At 46.0% G+C, this 15680-nt stretch overlaps 1 protein-coding gene across 6 annotated transcripts in view; it reads left to right on the top strand.

Annotated features, from left to right (window-relative positions):
• Positions 1–11389, top strand: part of FGFR3 (fibroblast growth factor receptor 3) — a 55840-nt gene extending 44451 nt beyond the window's left edge. For 4 of the 6 annotated variants that reach the window (XM_035324597.1, XM_035324594.1, XM_035324595.1 and 1 more), the window contains exons 10-18: positions 712–857; positions 949–1070; positions 2329–2439; positions 2903–3093; positions 4396–4518; positions 5861–5931; positions 7450–7587; positions 8204–8309; positions 8389–11389. In XM_035324597.1, the coding sequence (XP_035180488.1) occupies positions 712–857; positions 949–1070; positions 2329–2439; positions 2903–3093; positions 4396–4518; positions 5861–5931; positions 7450–7587; positions 8204–8309; positions 8389–8553 (1173 nt within the window). In that variant the 3' untranslated portion in view covers positions 8554–11389. Of the gene's footprint in view, positions 1–708; positions 858–948; positions 1071–2328; positions 2440–2902; positions 3094–4395; positions 4519–5860; positions 5932–7449; positions 7588–8203; positions 8310–8388 lie in introns of all 6 variants that reach the window. The other 2 variants (XM_035324596.1, XM_035324593.1) reach the window with 1 other exon arrangement.
• The last annotated feature ends 4291 nt before the right edge of the window (positions 11390–15680 follow it).

The raw sequence follows: 15680 nt of genomic DNA, 5'->3' as shown, positions 1-15680 counted from the left end.
TCATAAGTTGGCTGCAGTCTAAAAGTCTAATGCCCTTCTATTCATTTGTTTCTGTTCCAGTGGAGCAGTAGCTGGTGGCATCTGCCTTGGGTTCAAGCTCCCAGTGCTTGGCTGCCACAGAAAGCAGGTCTTGCAGGGGAGCAGTATAATCCTGGCTCCCTGGCAATGGGGTAATTTGGGGAGCAAGAGCATGTTAAATGTGCCTGTTCCTCCCATTCCCATGGAGATGTAAGAGGGTTATCTTTCTCCATGCAGTTACAGATGTTCTGCCATTGCAGAGGGGCGAAAGGCACCATATAAAGCCACATGGTGAAGTGCATGGGTTTCACAGCTTGTGGAGGGCAGTTACAGTGCCAGAATAAAACCACAGCCTGTACGTGCACATGTATACATGTGCAGAAGCATACAGAGCAAATGAAAGGCTTATATCACCACAGCCAGGACTCTTCCCTGCTGGAGAGCACTGGCTGAACTCTCCCTCCGTCCCACCAGCAATGAGCCTGACCCTGTTTGTGCCTAGATCAGCTCATTTCTGCAAGGGTGGGACAGACGAGAGATGGGGGGGTAGGGGAGATTTCCCATTTCAAAATTACCAGTCAGGTGTCAGAGACAGCTCAAACCCTCTCAGTGATCCACCTAGGACTCGTTCCCACCCGCTTGCCCGCAGGGAATACAGTTGGCAATAACACTTCATTTGCTCTACCCAAGCAGGTGTCATTGGAGTCCAACTCTTCCATGAATTCCAACACACCCCTGGTCCGGATCACGCGTCTCTCCTCCAGTGACGGGCCGATGCTGGCCAACGTCTCCGAGCTGGAACTGCCTCCAGATCCCAAGTGGGAATTGGCACGCTCTCGGTCAGTCAAACCCAACGGGCCGGGTCCCCACATTTCCCAGGAGTGTCACCATCCTGATACCCACTAACACGCCTGTTATTCCTCCCTCCAGCCTGACCTTGGGGAAGCCGCTCGGTGAGGGGTGTTTTGGCCAAGTGGTGATGGCAGAAGCGATCGGGATTGATAAGGACAAGCCAAACAAGGCCATCACGGTGGCTGTCAAGATGCTGAAAGGTATGGGGAGCACATGGAGGGCAGAGCGGCATCTTGTGCTGGGGTTTCCTCTCTTTCCTTCTCTATTAAGTCTTTTGTACAAACAGATCCAATAGAAGAAAGCAAAAGGGGCCTTTCTTCCACTTCACCTACATAGCCTGGGGGTGAGGGCTGTCTCCTTGGAGAGGATGTAAAGGTGTAAGTCCCATCAGGAAAAGGGAATGGGAATTAACCCAGTTCTCTGCCAAGGGGTAATGTGATCGCTGAGAAGAAGGGGAAGTACCTTCACTTCTAGCCAGCTCTGTGAAGCAGTCTGCTCTTTACTCCCCCAGTAACAAACACTGGTTATTTTAGCAAACATTTGTGCAACAAGCTCAGGTGGAGTTTGCAGAAATTTGTCTGCCAATCTCCTTCTAACCCCTCAGTTTAAAAAAAAACAACAGTCCAAAACTGATGAGAGGTGGAAGGTAGGCCAAAATGGGGGATGCACTGGGCACCTCCGGAGGTGTCCCTGTTTCCCATCCTGCCCCCACACAGTCTTTTGGTAACCACAAGCAAAATCCCCCTGTGGAGTTCAGCTGGAACAGGCAGGGCAGTCCCTCTGTCAGTGAGCAGCCCAGGTCTGAGGTTATGCGGGGTGACATTTTTTAAACAAAACTATTTCTTATCAGAAAAGGATTCTTCAGATTTCCTTCAGTCCGTTCTGGAGTTATTTTTGGAAGCAGGAACATTCCCATCTCTCCAAACCAAAGCATTCGTCTGGGGAACTTTTCCCTCATTTTTCTACTGTTGTAGAAAAATTACAGGTTTCCATGCAAAAACTGCATTCCTTCTTCTGTCCAGTATCCCAGATCTGACCTTCCCCCATCTTAACCCTTTGCCCCTAGAGACGAGGGAGAGAAACAATTGTTACAGGAAAATGATGCCAAGTACCCAAACTGACTTTTTTTTCTTTAATGTTCATCAGGATGAAACAGAAGATGCTGATCTTTAAAAATAAAATATTACTGATTTTTATAGGAACATTTCTCTCCATTCATTCCATGTTTATTTTTGACCAAATGTTCTCTTTTCTGGATAGTAGTTTTTGGTTTTATTTTGATTCTTCTTCCCAAAGTAAAATAAAAACAAATGCTGACAGATTTTACTTACTCTTTTCCCATTAAAACTCTGCATGGCTGTGCAGCAATTGTGTTAAATATTTAACAAAACACTTATTTTCATCCTGACATTTTCTTACTCTTCTTCTCTTGCCTTCTTCCTCTCTTGCCTTCTCCAGATGATGCCACAGACAAGGACCTTTCAGACCTGGTCTCTGAGATGGAAATGATGAAAATGATTGGGAAGCACAAAAACATCATTAACCTCCTTGGTGCCTGCACGCAGGACGGTACGAGCTCGGAGGGCAACGGGAGGCTTAGGGTGCTGTGTTTCACACTCCTGCATCCACAGCATTGCTCTTAGTGCTCAGCATGGCTTTCTGGAGTTAATCTCACCCCAAATAGGACCTGCCTGCTGTATTTGATCAGTACCAAGGGATTTTTCCTCCTTCCTCTGGCTCATTCACACATTGACTGTGTGAGACCTTGCCAGGCCCTGCTGACGGCCATATAGCTGGCATCAGCAACAGACTCCTGCCTGTGTCTGATGTGGTTTGGCTTGGGTTGCACCTTTCCCTGAGGTCCTCCTGTACGTCTTTCTCCTTTTCTCATCAGTATAAAACGATGTCCTGGAGAGAGGACTCTCTTTATTAACTGACCGTCCAAAATGTCTCAAAAAAATAAGATTTCAGGGGTCAGCCTGCACATGCTTCCTCTTTTTCTTCTGGATGCTGATGGTGTTCTTGCTTGCAGGACCACTTTACGTGCTGGTGGAATATGCATCGAAGGGGAACTTGCGGGAATACCTCAGGGCACGTCGCCCACCTGGCATGGACTATTCCTTCGACACCTGCAAGCTGCCTGAGGAGCAGCTGACATTTAAAGACCTGGTTTCCTGCGCCTACCAGGTGGCTCGGGGCATGGAGTACTTGGCATCTCAGAAAGTGAGTTTGAGAAATCTCATTTGCTAAAACTGTTGGTCAGCCCCATGTGTTCAGAGACATGTGTGTGTATTTAGGCAAATTCAGGCAAATTTGCCCATACAGGCTTCTCCCTTTATAGACCAGATTTTTCAGTACAAAGTATCTTGATACTTCTGCAGAAGGCTGAAGCTGTGCAGCTGAACAGCCCTGGCTGTCCCCTGCAGGCCTGTTAGCATCTCCAAAGGGCACGCAAAAACACAGGCAGCCCAGACCCTGGTGCATGTCCTCAGCAGTTCAACCTCGACCACTTGTAGAAGTAATTGGTTTTCAGATGTGTGATCCTGGGGCTCGTCCTGCAGTGGTCAGGGTAGACATCACATAAAGTTGTGAGCTTCCACACTGGGAGGCATTACCTTAGACGACAGAGTCAGGAGCTCTGTGCACCCCTGTCTTTCCCCCATCTCTCTTGAGATTGCTGAAGGTAGAGGCACCCAGGAGGAAGCTGAGATCCTGCTTGCAGTGCACGTGTTTGCAGCTGTCACCAGCACGTGTAGGCTCGTTTGGAGCAGAGCTGGCAGAGGATTTGGCATGGCCATGCCCAAGATGCTCCCTGGGGAGTACTTCGTTGGCGTTGAGCCGGCTGCTGTGTTTGCTTACATCACACCCTGGGGATTAGTCCTGATACCCTGACACCAGCAAGTGGACGATGAGGCCTTTGAGTTTGCTAAGCTGTGCACCAGCTGGTGTGACTTCTTTCTGGAGGTAGGGAACACAAAGGCAAGAACAAGTTCAGCTCCAGATTTCAGGTGTGTTGGCCCTGTGGGTACAGTTCAGAGTGGATGCTTCATGGTGGATTTCAACTCCCTCTGCACAGTGCAGGCTAGTTTAGCTTGTTTCTCTGCTAACAGCTATGAGATATTTGGGGTGTATTGTCAAAGTCTTAATTTGAGGGTTTTTTTACTCTAAACATCAACTTTCACTCCTCTTTGTGGAGGAAGGGGGATAGAAACAGCTTCATGTCCCAGTAGGCACCCACAGAAGAGGAGAGTTTGATTCCTCACCCATCCATGCATCCCTTTTAGAGAAGGAAAAGCTGCACGGCCGTGTCAGCGCCGGGGCTGCCAATGAGGTGTTGCTAAGAGGTGGCTCCCACTGAGCATGCATGAGGCAGTGATGACACAGAGAGCGAGGAATTAAGCGGTGCTCACAGCTTTATGAGCTGGGGAGTCAATGAAACAGCAGCTCGTAAACCACACGTTGCTGTTAGTTCCAGGCGCGAGCAGCTAACAAGCCCTTATTTATTGACTTGCTCACCTTTCACAGTGCATTCATCGCGACTTGGCAGCCAGGAACGTGTTAGTCACTGAAGACAATGTGATGAAAATAGCTGATTTTGGCCTTGCTAGAGATGTTCACAACATCGACTATTACAAGAAAACCACCAATGTAAGTACAGAACTGCCAAAAACTTGCAGTTTTCCTTCTGGCAAGGAACTGTTATCCCTTCAGCAAGTGGCCCTCACTCCACATCTCCCTTTTGAGAGGGGCTTAGGAGGAAGAGGTCTGCCGTTGGCCTCACCTGTGAGGGACCAAAGACAGGCTGATTCCAGGAGTCCATCCACCATCCAGTTTCTTCCTGACAGATGCTGCTGGTGCTAGCAGCTGATTGAGAGGTCTCGGCTCTGCCAAGAAGGCTCTAGACTAAGAAACCAAGGTTTTTACCAAAGGAGCATTTCTGAGCCTGTTGCACTACTGTTCATAAAAGTCCCAAGGAGCCAACCTCTGGCCCTACCAGAGCTCTTGAGCGAGGAATATCACTTTTTTTTTGTATTCCTGGCTACCTGGCTTTCATGCAGTTCTCTCTTTTTTACAACTGAGCTCCATGGGTCTGCTCCCAAGGGTGAGAAGATGGTCCCAGCCAAGGGCTGAGTCCCAGAACAGTTCAGATTTCTGCCACGCTGCAGAGCACAAAGCACATCCCAGTGCTCTGCAGCAGAAGAGCAAAAGCCACAACTACAGTGTAGTGCAGAGGACAGCAGTGGAAGAGTTGAGTGTATTGTGGGGCTCAACAGCTTTGCAACTGCAAGGGGTTTCAATGCTCAGGCAGTCCTACAAAGCTCACCATGCCCGTACTGATCCCATGCAATATCAAAAGAATATGTTTTTAAAAAATTATCGGGAATTCTCATTCCAGCTCAGATGGATTTCCCATTTGAGCTGCGTTGGACAGCTGACAACCTAATCTCATTTGTGCATGTTTATAACCCTGATGTAGAATGGTCCCCTGGAAACCTGGCTTTAGGCCTCCTTCAGACTTCAGCGGAATTAGGATTTGATTCTCAGAGGATCTGGCCCTTGATTTCACTCTAGGAGATTTCCCTTCTGGTTCAGGCTAAGCAGGATTTGGTCTGGGCATCAAACTGCTTCTTCCAACCAAAGAGAAGGAAACGGTTGTCCTGTGCTCTCTGCCTCAGAGCTAGCTGCATTTATGAGCAATAGAAGCTGTTCCCACACGAAGATTTAGATGCTCTGATATGTTAAAACTGCCTTGGCAGAGAAATACAGTTCACAGAGAGCATTTACTGCAGAGATTGTTAGCGAAGATCCAGGGATCAAATGCTGTAATCTGTTTATATGTGTCCACTACTGCTTTGCCCAGTGACCGGGAAGGCAGATGTGGTTGTTAATGAAAATGTTTCAAACTGGATTAGAAAAGAAGATTCAGATGGTGCCGTTGTGGCTGGGGGAATATGCTGATGGGATGTTCCCATTGTCTTCCTAATTACAGGGTCGGCTGCCTGTGAAATGGATGGCTCCAGAAGCATTGTTTGACCGGGTCTATACTCACCAGAGCGATGTGTAAGCATTACCCACACTTTAAAAAAAAAAAATAAAAAAAAAATAACAGTAAAATAAACACCCATACTATCCCAAAAACATATGTACTGCTAAACTCAAGCAGGGCTTGCTCAGTGCTGGGGCGCCTGAGGATGAAAACACAAATGATTCAATTCCAAGCTGCAGCTTTGCACACGTGGTTTTGTTTTTCTGTTATCTGGTTGCTTTTAACTAAGGATAAATCTCCAGTAGGCTGCTGAAAAATTACTGGGAGGCAGGCAGGTATTTCTTGTACAGTTTATAGATGAGGAGATTCATCCTGCAGTCAAAAAAAAATCATGAAAAGAAAAACCATTAAAAAGTTACCCTTGACTTCTTCCAGACTTGACCCAGACAGTTACACTTCAGTTGAGTACATGGGATGAGCTTGAAATATTCTTCCCAGCATTATTAGAGGTGATCAGAGAATATTCAACAGATACATTCTCAGATTAATTTTGCCGCTTCATTTATTTACCTTTATTTTTCCTAATCCCTTCTTGTTAGTTTTAGTGTCTCTGCACTGTAAGCAAACAGCAGAGCCTATGTTAAATGTAAATCTCTGAGGGCGCTGCCTTAAAGATTGCTCTTTCTTTTTCCTGACTTGAATGGAAAGTAGAGCAGTCTGGGAAGCAGTTTCAGATCACATCTAAACTTTGCAAGGACTGAAGTAGCTCAATATGCACACTGGCTTTTTTATTTCAATATTTGGATGATAATAGCTTTTTACAGTAATTTAGCAGACAGGCTGCCGGCTCCCCAAGGCTCGCTGCTTGCAGTTGGACAAATGAATCATTTCTATTTCTGTAAATTTCACATACTTTGGCTTTATTGATCTTAAATCATAGTTTCCATGCTTAGGTAATGCTGCATTGGGCATGACAGATAAATCAAAGCTAGAGAACAGGAGAGAGAGCATGCATGAAAGAGAAACAGAGACAGATAATCCTTGTTTTTAAAAAGAAAATGAAGAAGGCAAAAGATATTTTTGAAAAGAGGACTTTTAACCAGAGCACAGCTGCAGGACTGGAGTGTGTAACATTAGTGCTCTGCTGATTTTTGTTGGGGTATTTTTCTCCCAGCTTGGCCAGTGAAATGAGTGTTGTAACAAGCAAGTTTTGGTATCAGCTTGCACAATTAGTGGCCTGTGGTTCCAAGCCTGCAATTCAGTGAAGCTGTGCATGAATAATTTGATTTGTTCCATTCAGTGGAGCTGGTGGAAGACCTAACAAAGAGCTGGGGGTAATAGATGGGCTGTCACCTATCTGATTAAATGCTCATTTCAATTTCAGACTTGGTGCCTGGGATTTCTTTGCTATTGAGTTGGATCAGCAGAGATCTCCAAGTAACTAGTAAAAATGGCCTAGGCAATTAGTCATGCTATTGATGACTTTGTTAGCTATGCATGGCTGCACAGAAATAAAGCAGAGCAGGGGGGAGGGGACATGGGGGGTGGAAAAAAAACTCATTGAATTTTAAAGATCTTTCTTTGGTTTCCAGCTGGTCCTTTGGAGTGCTACTATGGGAGATCTTCACTTTGGGAGGGTCTCCGTACCCGGGAATTCCTGTCGAGGAACTCTTCAAACTCTTAAAAGAAGGCCATCGGATGGATAAACCTGCCAACTGCACCCATGACCTGTGAGTGGAAGGAGGGTGACCCAGCAGCTTTCCCTTCTCTCCCCACTCCCCATTCCCTCTGTGGGCACATCTACAAATGGCTTGCTTCGGGCTGCTGGAGCATCGCGCACCTTCCTCATTGTGGCAACTTGGGGCACAGCTCTGGTCTCTCGTCTTTAGCCAAAGTTCTAGTCCTGCTTTGAGAGCACATATAGTCGGGAGGTGATCAGTAATGAGGGCTTGGCTCCACAAAACCCTCCTCCTCTCCTCCCCAAGCTGACAGCACAGCCTCACACCCTCCTCACCCCGCGCCTCAGGGATGCTGTCCTTGGAGCTGGGGCCACAGCCTGCTTTGCATCGCAGAAAATGGTACAATTACACTCAGTTCCTCCTCGTTACTTCAGCTCCAGTGACTCCTCAAGCCAATGTGAGCAGAGGAGGCTTCTCCTACCCGTGCTCAGCAGGGACCTGCCACCATCCCCTCAGCGCTGGGCTTCATCCCTGCTGCTTCCTGACATGGCGGCTGGGGCTGAGCCATGCTGCTCCCCTCTCCTGTAGCTTTTCTCTCAGGCATACGGCGTTTTGGGGCAAGCTTTACCACAGGTGATGATCTCCCTTTCCTTGTCATGCCCCACAGGTACATGATCATGCGGGAGTGCTGGCACGCCGTCCCCTCTCAGCGACCCACCTTCAAGCAGCTGGTGGAAGACCTGGACAGGGTCCTCACCGTGACGTCCACCGACGTGAGTGTGGTGTTGGTGGGGGGATGTGGGGAGGGGTGGCTTGTCCCCAAGGGTGCTGACAGGTCTGTCACCCCCTCAGGAGTACCTGGACCTCTCAGTGCCCTTCGAGCAGTACTCGCCGGCTGGCCAGGACACCCACAGCACCTGCTCCTCGGGGGACGACTCGGTTTTTGCACATGACCTGCTGCCTGACGAGCCCTGCCTGCCCAAGCACCCGCCCTGTAACGGCGTCATCCGGACGTGACGGCTCCCCTGGTCAGATGGACGGACGGACGAACGGACGGATGGATGGACAGGCAGCACGCCCACCCCGGCGCGAGCACGGGGCGCCGAGGACTAACCCATAGTGAAGGATGTTTCCATGAAACTGCTCGGCGACGCTGGAGGATTTGTGTTGTTGAGCTGTTCAGGGTAAAAAAAAAAAAAAAAAAAGAAAAAGAGAAAGAAAAATATTTTTTATTTTCCCATTTGCTGTATAAAAAGTCAAGAAGCACTGTTTGGCCTGAAGGAACTAATCTCTTGCCAAGATGATCTATCTTGTATGATTTTTTTTGGTATTTTTTATTTTATTTTTTCCTAAGTAGAATGTTAAACCTGGGGGTGCTGACCTCCAGCCTCCACGGTCGTGTGCCGAGTGCCAGAGTAGCCGATCTGTGCCTGCAATACGAAGAAGAGAAAAAAAAAATCTTCCTTTTTTTTATAAAAAAAAAGCTAACAGAAAAAAAAAAGTGTAAAGAATGTAGAAATTCTTTGCTTATGCAATCTGTACATGAACCTTTTTGGTGGAGCTGAAAAGCCACGTTGCCTGCAGGGATTCATATATTTATAAAAATATCTATATTTTTGTTGTCGTCGTTTTTATAGCTTCATGATCTTATTACCCAGCTACACAGAAGGAATCTTTTTTGGAAGAAGAAGAAGAAAAAAAAGTAAAATGCAAATCGTCATGGAGAAAAAAAAAAGATTAAAAAAAAAGAGACGATCAAGTCATCCTAATTGGAGGAGAGCATCACCCTGCCGCTGGCCAGGTCCCATGGGGACCAAGCACCCATGCTGCTTCTCAAGCTCTATCCCAGCCTGCGGGAACAGCCGTTTGGGGGGAAACCTCGCTTTCTGGAGATGGGGGTTTGCATACTTTTGCTTGCAAAGGGCAAGTTGGAGGGGAGCAGCTCCTCCGGCCCTTGGCGCCAGCGGTTTGGCTCCATCTACGTGCAGTGACTTGGAGAAAGAAGTTACGGGTACCTGTAGGCAAGAGCCTTTAACTTATATCAAAAAGGTTTATTCCAGAGAATCTGTGTATATATCTATAAATATATCCTGTATATATATAAATAAATATATGGAAAAAAAAGAATGTATAATACTAATGCAACTTAAAGCAGTACTGAGAGAGAGTCTCAAAATATGAGCATTGCAATCTAGGATATACTGATCTGGGTGAAAGAGAAGATTTTTTTTGTTTGTTTTATATCTTCACAGTTTTGTTTTAAAAATTGTACCTTAACATGTATATTTGTAAAGTTATTTATAGACATTAACATATCTGTTCATCGGTTTAAATAGCGTAGTGTTACTGTAAACTTTAAATTTCACTGAGTTTAAGGGTGTTTTTTTAACTTATTAAAAATGGAGAAAAAATATATTAATCAAGTTTTTCTTTTGTGTTTATGGGAAATATTGAAAGAATGTATAGATGTACAGTCCTTTAACAAATTACATTTAATGTTATAAATATATATATATATATGTATTCGTTAAAAAAAATATTAGTTTATCCTGGATTGCAGTGAGCAAAGGTAAGTTTATTTTTCAATACATCACCAGTGGTTAAAACCAAACAAATAGCAGCAGAGAGATGATTTCTACATATTTCAGAAAAACAGGGCCAAGAATTCTTCCATCAGTTTAACCACTGTGCATTAAGGGGGGTGTGGGTGTTTATTTTTCTATTTTCGAATGAAGGTATTCTTTGTGGTCGAGTTAATAACAAGTACGCAGCAAAGCGAAATGTTGACTTTGGATGACGCGCATTAATTTTTTTCCCCCCCTTTGCCAGTACCGTTGTATTTTGGGCTTAAAAAATACCCATGTGGGCAAAGTAGCAAGAGAAGTGACACTGTTTGTAGGGGAGATGCAATGACTGCATATTTCTTTTGCATCTAACACACTGAAAAATGCCAGTGATGCCTAGTTTTCTGTGTTCGAAGTGCTGTGCTATTTTGTTCCTGTTTGTCTGATAGCAGTTTAAAAGCACACGAGTGAACTAGAGAATCTTACTGTGGCTCAAGCTGACAAGGGGAGAGGTTTGGGTTGGCTTTTTTGTTGTTTGTTTGTTTGTTTTTGTCGAGAAGACTTTATCTACTACCACGAAGAGGCAAAGGTAATTGCATCCTGAATTTTCTTTACATTTTTCTCTGGTGCATATTACATATCAATGTTTCAGAATAGCAGGATGGCAGCATCTCATTTTAAGTTTTTTTTGTTTGTTTGTTTTTGTTTTTTGTTTTTGTTTTTGTTTTCCTTCTTAGAGCCACAGAATCCTTATCCTAAAATAAATAATTTATAGTTTGAGGTTACTTCGATGGAAGTTTGAGAAGGTAGATTTCTATAGATTTTTGTTTTGTTTTGTTGGAATAAAAAAGAATTTTTTGGTATTTTCTTACAAATGTCTGCTAATTGTGTACATTCCAAGTACTCGAAGCATTGAGTTTCATGTACTGAAAAAAGCAAATGTACAAAACTGTGCATGATTTCAAATGTTACTAGATATTATAAATATATATATAATTTATTGAGTTTTTACAAGATGTATCTGTTGTAGACTTGTTGACTTAACATTTCTTATTCAATGCTTATATAGTTTTATAGCCTGGACTATTATCTTTAAAAGCTTAAAAAATTAAAAAATTCCAATTTTGTTACATTTTATACTGTTGATGTTACAATCCACAGGTTTGCATAGCGTGATTTTTCAATGAGCAACTGTTCAGTTTATTTTAATACTGTATTTCTGTGCCTGACAGCTGCAGCTGTCCAAGGTGTGAGATGAACACTAAATAAAACTATTCTGCTTTTGTTAACATGGCAAACTTACTTTTACCAAAAGAAAAATAATAATAATAAAGATAAACAAGTTGTTAAATTTGGGGGCTTATTCCCAGTTGTGAGGGTCCTTTGAAAAAATATATATATATATATTAAAAAAAATAAAGTCTGTGGGGTCTGTAGTGACCAAACCTGTGCCAGGAGGGAGTATTTTACAGTGCTTCTTCACAAATCCCAGCCAGCACAGGTTTTATATTTATAACTTTAAAAGTTATGGATTAGCAGGGCAGTATTTCTTTAGTAGTGGGGGTACTTATGTCCACGCAGGCCATTGTGTGCATGCAGAAATAGGGGTGTTTTGCTCCCTCTCCCATACAGGACCAAGTATATGCCCCTAGCAGAAGGGCAGGATTTGCTAATGAAACCTCAGCTGTGGATTTTGTTCAGACCTGGAAGTCTCTCAGCATGATCGTGGTGGTGCAAACGTTGTGTTGAGTCCTGTCATGCACAAGGGAAGCCCCTGCTAGGAAAGAGAATGGGGATTTATCCAGAGCAGGCACCCAGCGCCTCTCAGGATGGGTACGAGGGACCTCATCATGCCCAGCGTGCAAGGAGCAGAGCCACATTTGTCTCCCTTACCTCTGGAGAAGCATGCAAGGGAGCTCCACAAATTCCTGCTCTTCCAGCAGCAGACGGGGTGTTGCAGCTTGGGGAGCACTGGGCCAACCCTAGCAGCATGGCCATATAACGTTAACACACTCCTACGAGTGATCCTGTTGAACTGCTTCCCAGAAACCGCAATTTTTGCATGCGAGTTTATCCAACTGCATGTAGCCTGCCTAATTTTAAGAAAGAGGCGTTGGGGGGGGGTTCATGCGTCTCTGCAGGTTGTATCTGCAGCACTGGAAGCACTGTTGCTCCTGTTGCTTCCTAGAACTTACATTTTATTTATTTATTTATTTATTGAAAGTAGATTGTATGGCATTTAGGTCATTTCCTTGCCGTTGTAGGAAAAAAAACTTTTTTTAGCACTACGTTGTGGGAGGGGAAGCCTTGCTCCTTGCAATGGATCATTTCCACCCTCCCCGGACACACGTTGATGATGGCCAGCCCCGAGCCCTGCAGGAGCACCATGGGCTGAGGGATGCTCTCTGCTCGTTCACCGTGGCACGGTGCTGAGGGTGTCGTGCACCGCTGGCCACTGGGATGGGAGAAGTAGGAGCGGGGCAGGCTGCGGTGTGCAGCATGCCCGTGCTTTATAGCTGCCAAGAAAAGTCCTCGGAGCACACAGCAGAGGAGACAAAGTCCGTCTGTGGCTGCCCTGCGCATGGAGCTGGCGGGATGTTTGCTTTCCCTCTTGGGTTTCATGATGTCATTCTTCCTCTGCCGGCCTCCTTGCGCAGCGCTATTTGCTTGTGGGTTAGGGAGGGGGGCAATATTTTACTTCAACTGCCCTGCAGTGCAGCCAGCCCTTAGCCGAGGATGAATTTTTGGCTGGCTGCAGCGGGCGAGGTGCATTTAGCCATGTGCAAAACAAGCTCAAGGGCCGTTTGTGAAGCTGCCCCGGCTGCATGGCTGAGCCATCGCGGCTCATCCTCCCCATCGGTGGCCGCAGCTTTCCACCCAAACCGTACTCCCCTTCCACATGAAAGAGGTATTTTTCAAAAGAGAACAAATGTCTTTTTTTTTTTTTTTTCCTCTGCGGGTGACTACACAAACAGGGCCTCACGCTGGCCCCTGTGACCTGTGTCATAGCAACATTCAAACAAATGACTAATATTGTCATATTTTACGTGTTGTTGTTGGTCACGGTTCCATGCCAGGCAGGGTTTGGCAAAAGGAAGAAAAAGTCCGAAGCCCTGCAGGTGTCAGTAGGAGATGGAGGCAGCTAGAACTAAAATAGCAAAGTTTCCTTGTGCCACCTAAAAACCTTGAAAGTGGTGTCTCCTGCTGGTGGACTACAAGTTAGTCCCTTCCAGAGGGTACCCAACCTGCAGAAAGGGAAGATGGAGATGTGGGTTGTGTTGATATGGAAAGGGAATAGAAAAGGTGAGTGCTGGATCTGGACCCAGGACCCTGAAGAGATGGATCTTGCCTGTACCCTTCTCTTCCTCTACACTAGCTCTGATCACGGTTTCACTTTATCATACTTCTGATTTAATTTTTCTGTTTCATCACCATCCTGTCAGTTTTCACAAGCAGCATCTTGGGTGTAGGCCAACACACCAAGCAGAAGCAGCACCATGCCCTTCCCCAAGAAGATCACTCTCTAAAACCAGGAAAGAAGTCCGTGTCCAGCAGACAGCAATCCCATCAGCTCTGAGCCCTGCAGGGATATTCGTACCCACACAAACTGCCCGCTGGGGGATCACCTCGGCTTTCTGGTGCCCACCGAGGAGCAGACCATAATCACTGTGTCTGTCCCAGGTCTTTTTTGGGGGCCGGCAGCATGCAGGAGCATGGGATGGGAAAAGAAGGCATGCAAGGAGAAGAAAGATATCTTACTGAATGTGTGAGTGGAACTGGTCCAGGAATGATTTTGCTAAAGGCCACAATCTGCCTGCTTCCCCCACCTTGGCATAGGCAAAGCAGGCAGGAAAATCAGATATTTTGGCAGTCTCTGCGGCAGTTCTCTGCCCGTGAGAAGTGCCACTGTTTGGCCTCTTTTGGGCATGACTAGGGAACAGATTAATGTGAAATTATGTCTTTTCGGTGTCCCTTCCTACATAGGCCAACACAAGGAAGAATAATGCCACCAGGCTGGCAGAGCCACTGACACCTCTGCTTTCTGCTGAGCCCGTACCCAGCTCTGACAAGCAATGCCAGGAGCTGGAAGGAACCCCTTGGGTGAGGGTGGTCCAGCTCCTGCCCCACTGATGAGTGAATATGAACGAGTGCGTCTGCCCCAGGGAACATGAAAACACCAGAAAGGTGATGGCTGCTTTCAGACAGGGCTTGGCTGACGTGCAGCTTCCCATTTCCAACCAAGGAATTCAAGCAGGCACTGGGCACCAAAGTCAAGCAGTGAAAGCAGGATAAAGTTTGGCAGCAGCAGAGAGCTGCGTGCCTCCTGTGGCCCTATGTGTCAGGTCAGAAATGCAGGCAGCACAAACTAAAGCTGATGCTGAGCAGCACAAGATATGCCATGGATAAGCCCTCTCTGGTAACAACATAGCCTGATGAGCTGCCATTACAGACATTGAGCTAAATGCCACGCGCATTTGCCCCTGGGGCTCCCTCACCACCCTCTGCATCCCCCTGGGGCATGGTAGCACTGCCTGACATCAAACCCAGCTCAGGCAGGCACCGTGTTTGGGCTCAGTCTGCCCTGAGCTAACGTCAGTGTGGATGCTAATCAGAGCCTTCCAGACAGCAGAGGGGGATTACAGGTCGCAAGCAGGGGTGGTGAGTGTTAGCTTTTGACTCATTCTTCTTAATGTGATAGGAGAACTGAAAGTACTGATGGGAGGAAGTCCAGGCTGAGAAACATAGCACATGCCCTGAAGCCTCTTCCAGACTTGTAGAGCTGGGCAAAAATTAACAAATGTCTTCCTACAAGCCCTCACTGAGGGTGCCTCAGGGAAGCTTCCAGTTCTAAGAGTAACAACCCCAGAGAGATCACAGCCTGCTCAGATCCGAGCATAAAGCTCTGAGGAGAAGCACGATCATTCCACACATGGTGCATTCAGGTACATCCAGAAAGGCTGCCCAGACAGCCAGCAGCTTGTGCATTCCTGGGAGCCAACATTTGCTCTACCAGATAGTTCTGGTCCTACCAAAAGATCCTGAACCCAACCCAAGAGAAATCACTCCATGTCTTTCTTGGGTAGCACCATGGGTATATGTATATTTTTTTCCCAATATAGACAATAACTTGTTCAGGAGATGATTCTTTGTGATGACTTTCCATCAGACACTTAGCTAGTCTGCTCAGTTAAGCAGAAAATCTACTTATTGGTTCCAATCGGTCAATGTCAATTTTCCCCATTCCACACCATCAATACGGAGGAGGCAGGAAAATGCAATATTCTCCAAAAGCAAAAATTAGCTAATCTTTGTACAAGTTGTTTTCAAGCAGCCCCTGGTATTAAATCTGCTTTAGTTGTACCGGCATGTAATCCCTTGTTATTAATCATCAGAGGAGAGAGAGACCTGTTATTCTCTTGTGCCTCCCTGCTGCATTTGGCTCCTTCAGCTGTTTCTGTCCTGGAGAAGATCACAGAATCACACATTTTGGTGTTTGAGGCCCTTCTGGAGGAGCAGACTCAACAAGTAGTGGTAGGCAGTCACTCCTGTTCATTGCACACCTCCATTATAGGGTCCTAA

This window comes from Oxyura jamaicensis, chromosome 4 (genome assembly GCF_011077185.1).
Source record: "Oxyura jamaicensis isolate SHBP4307 breed ruddy duck chromosome 4, BPBGC_Ojam_1.0, whole genome shotgun sequence".
NCBI lineage: Eukaryota > Metazoa > Chordata > Aves > Anseriformes > Anatidae > Oxyura > Oxyura jamaicensis.
The sequence above is the reverse complement of the archived record's forward strand: the minus strand, read 5'-3'. Positions and strand labels throughout refer to the sequence as shown.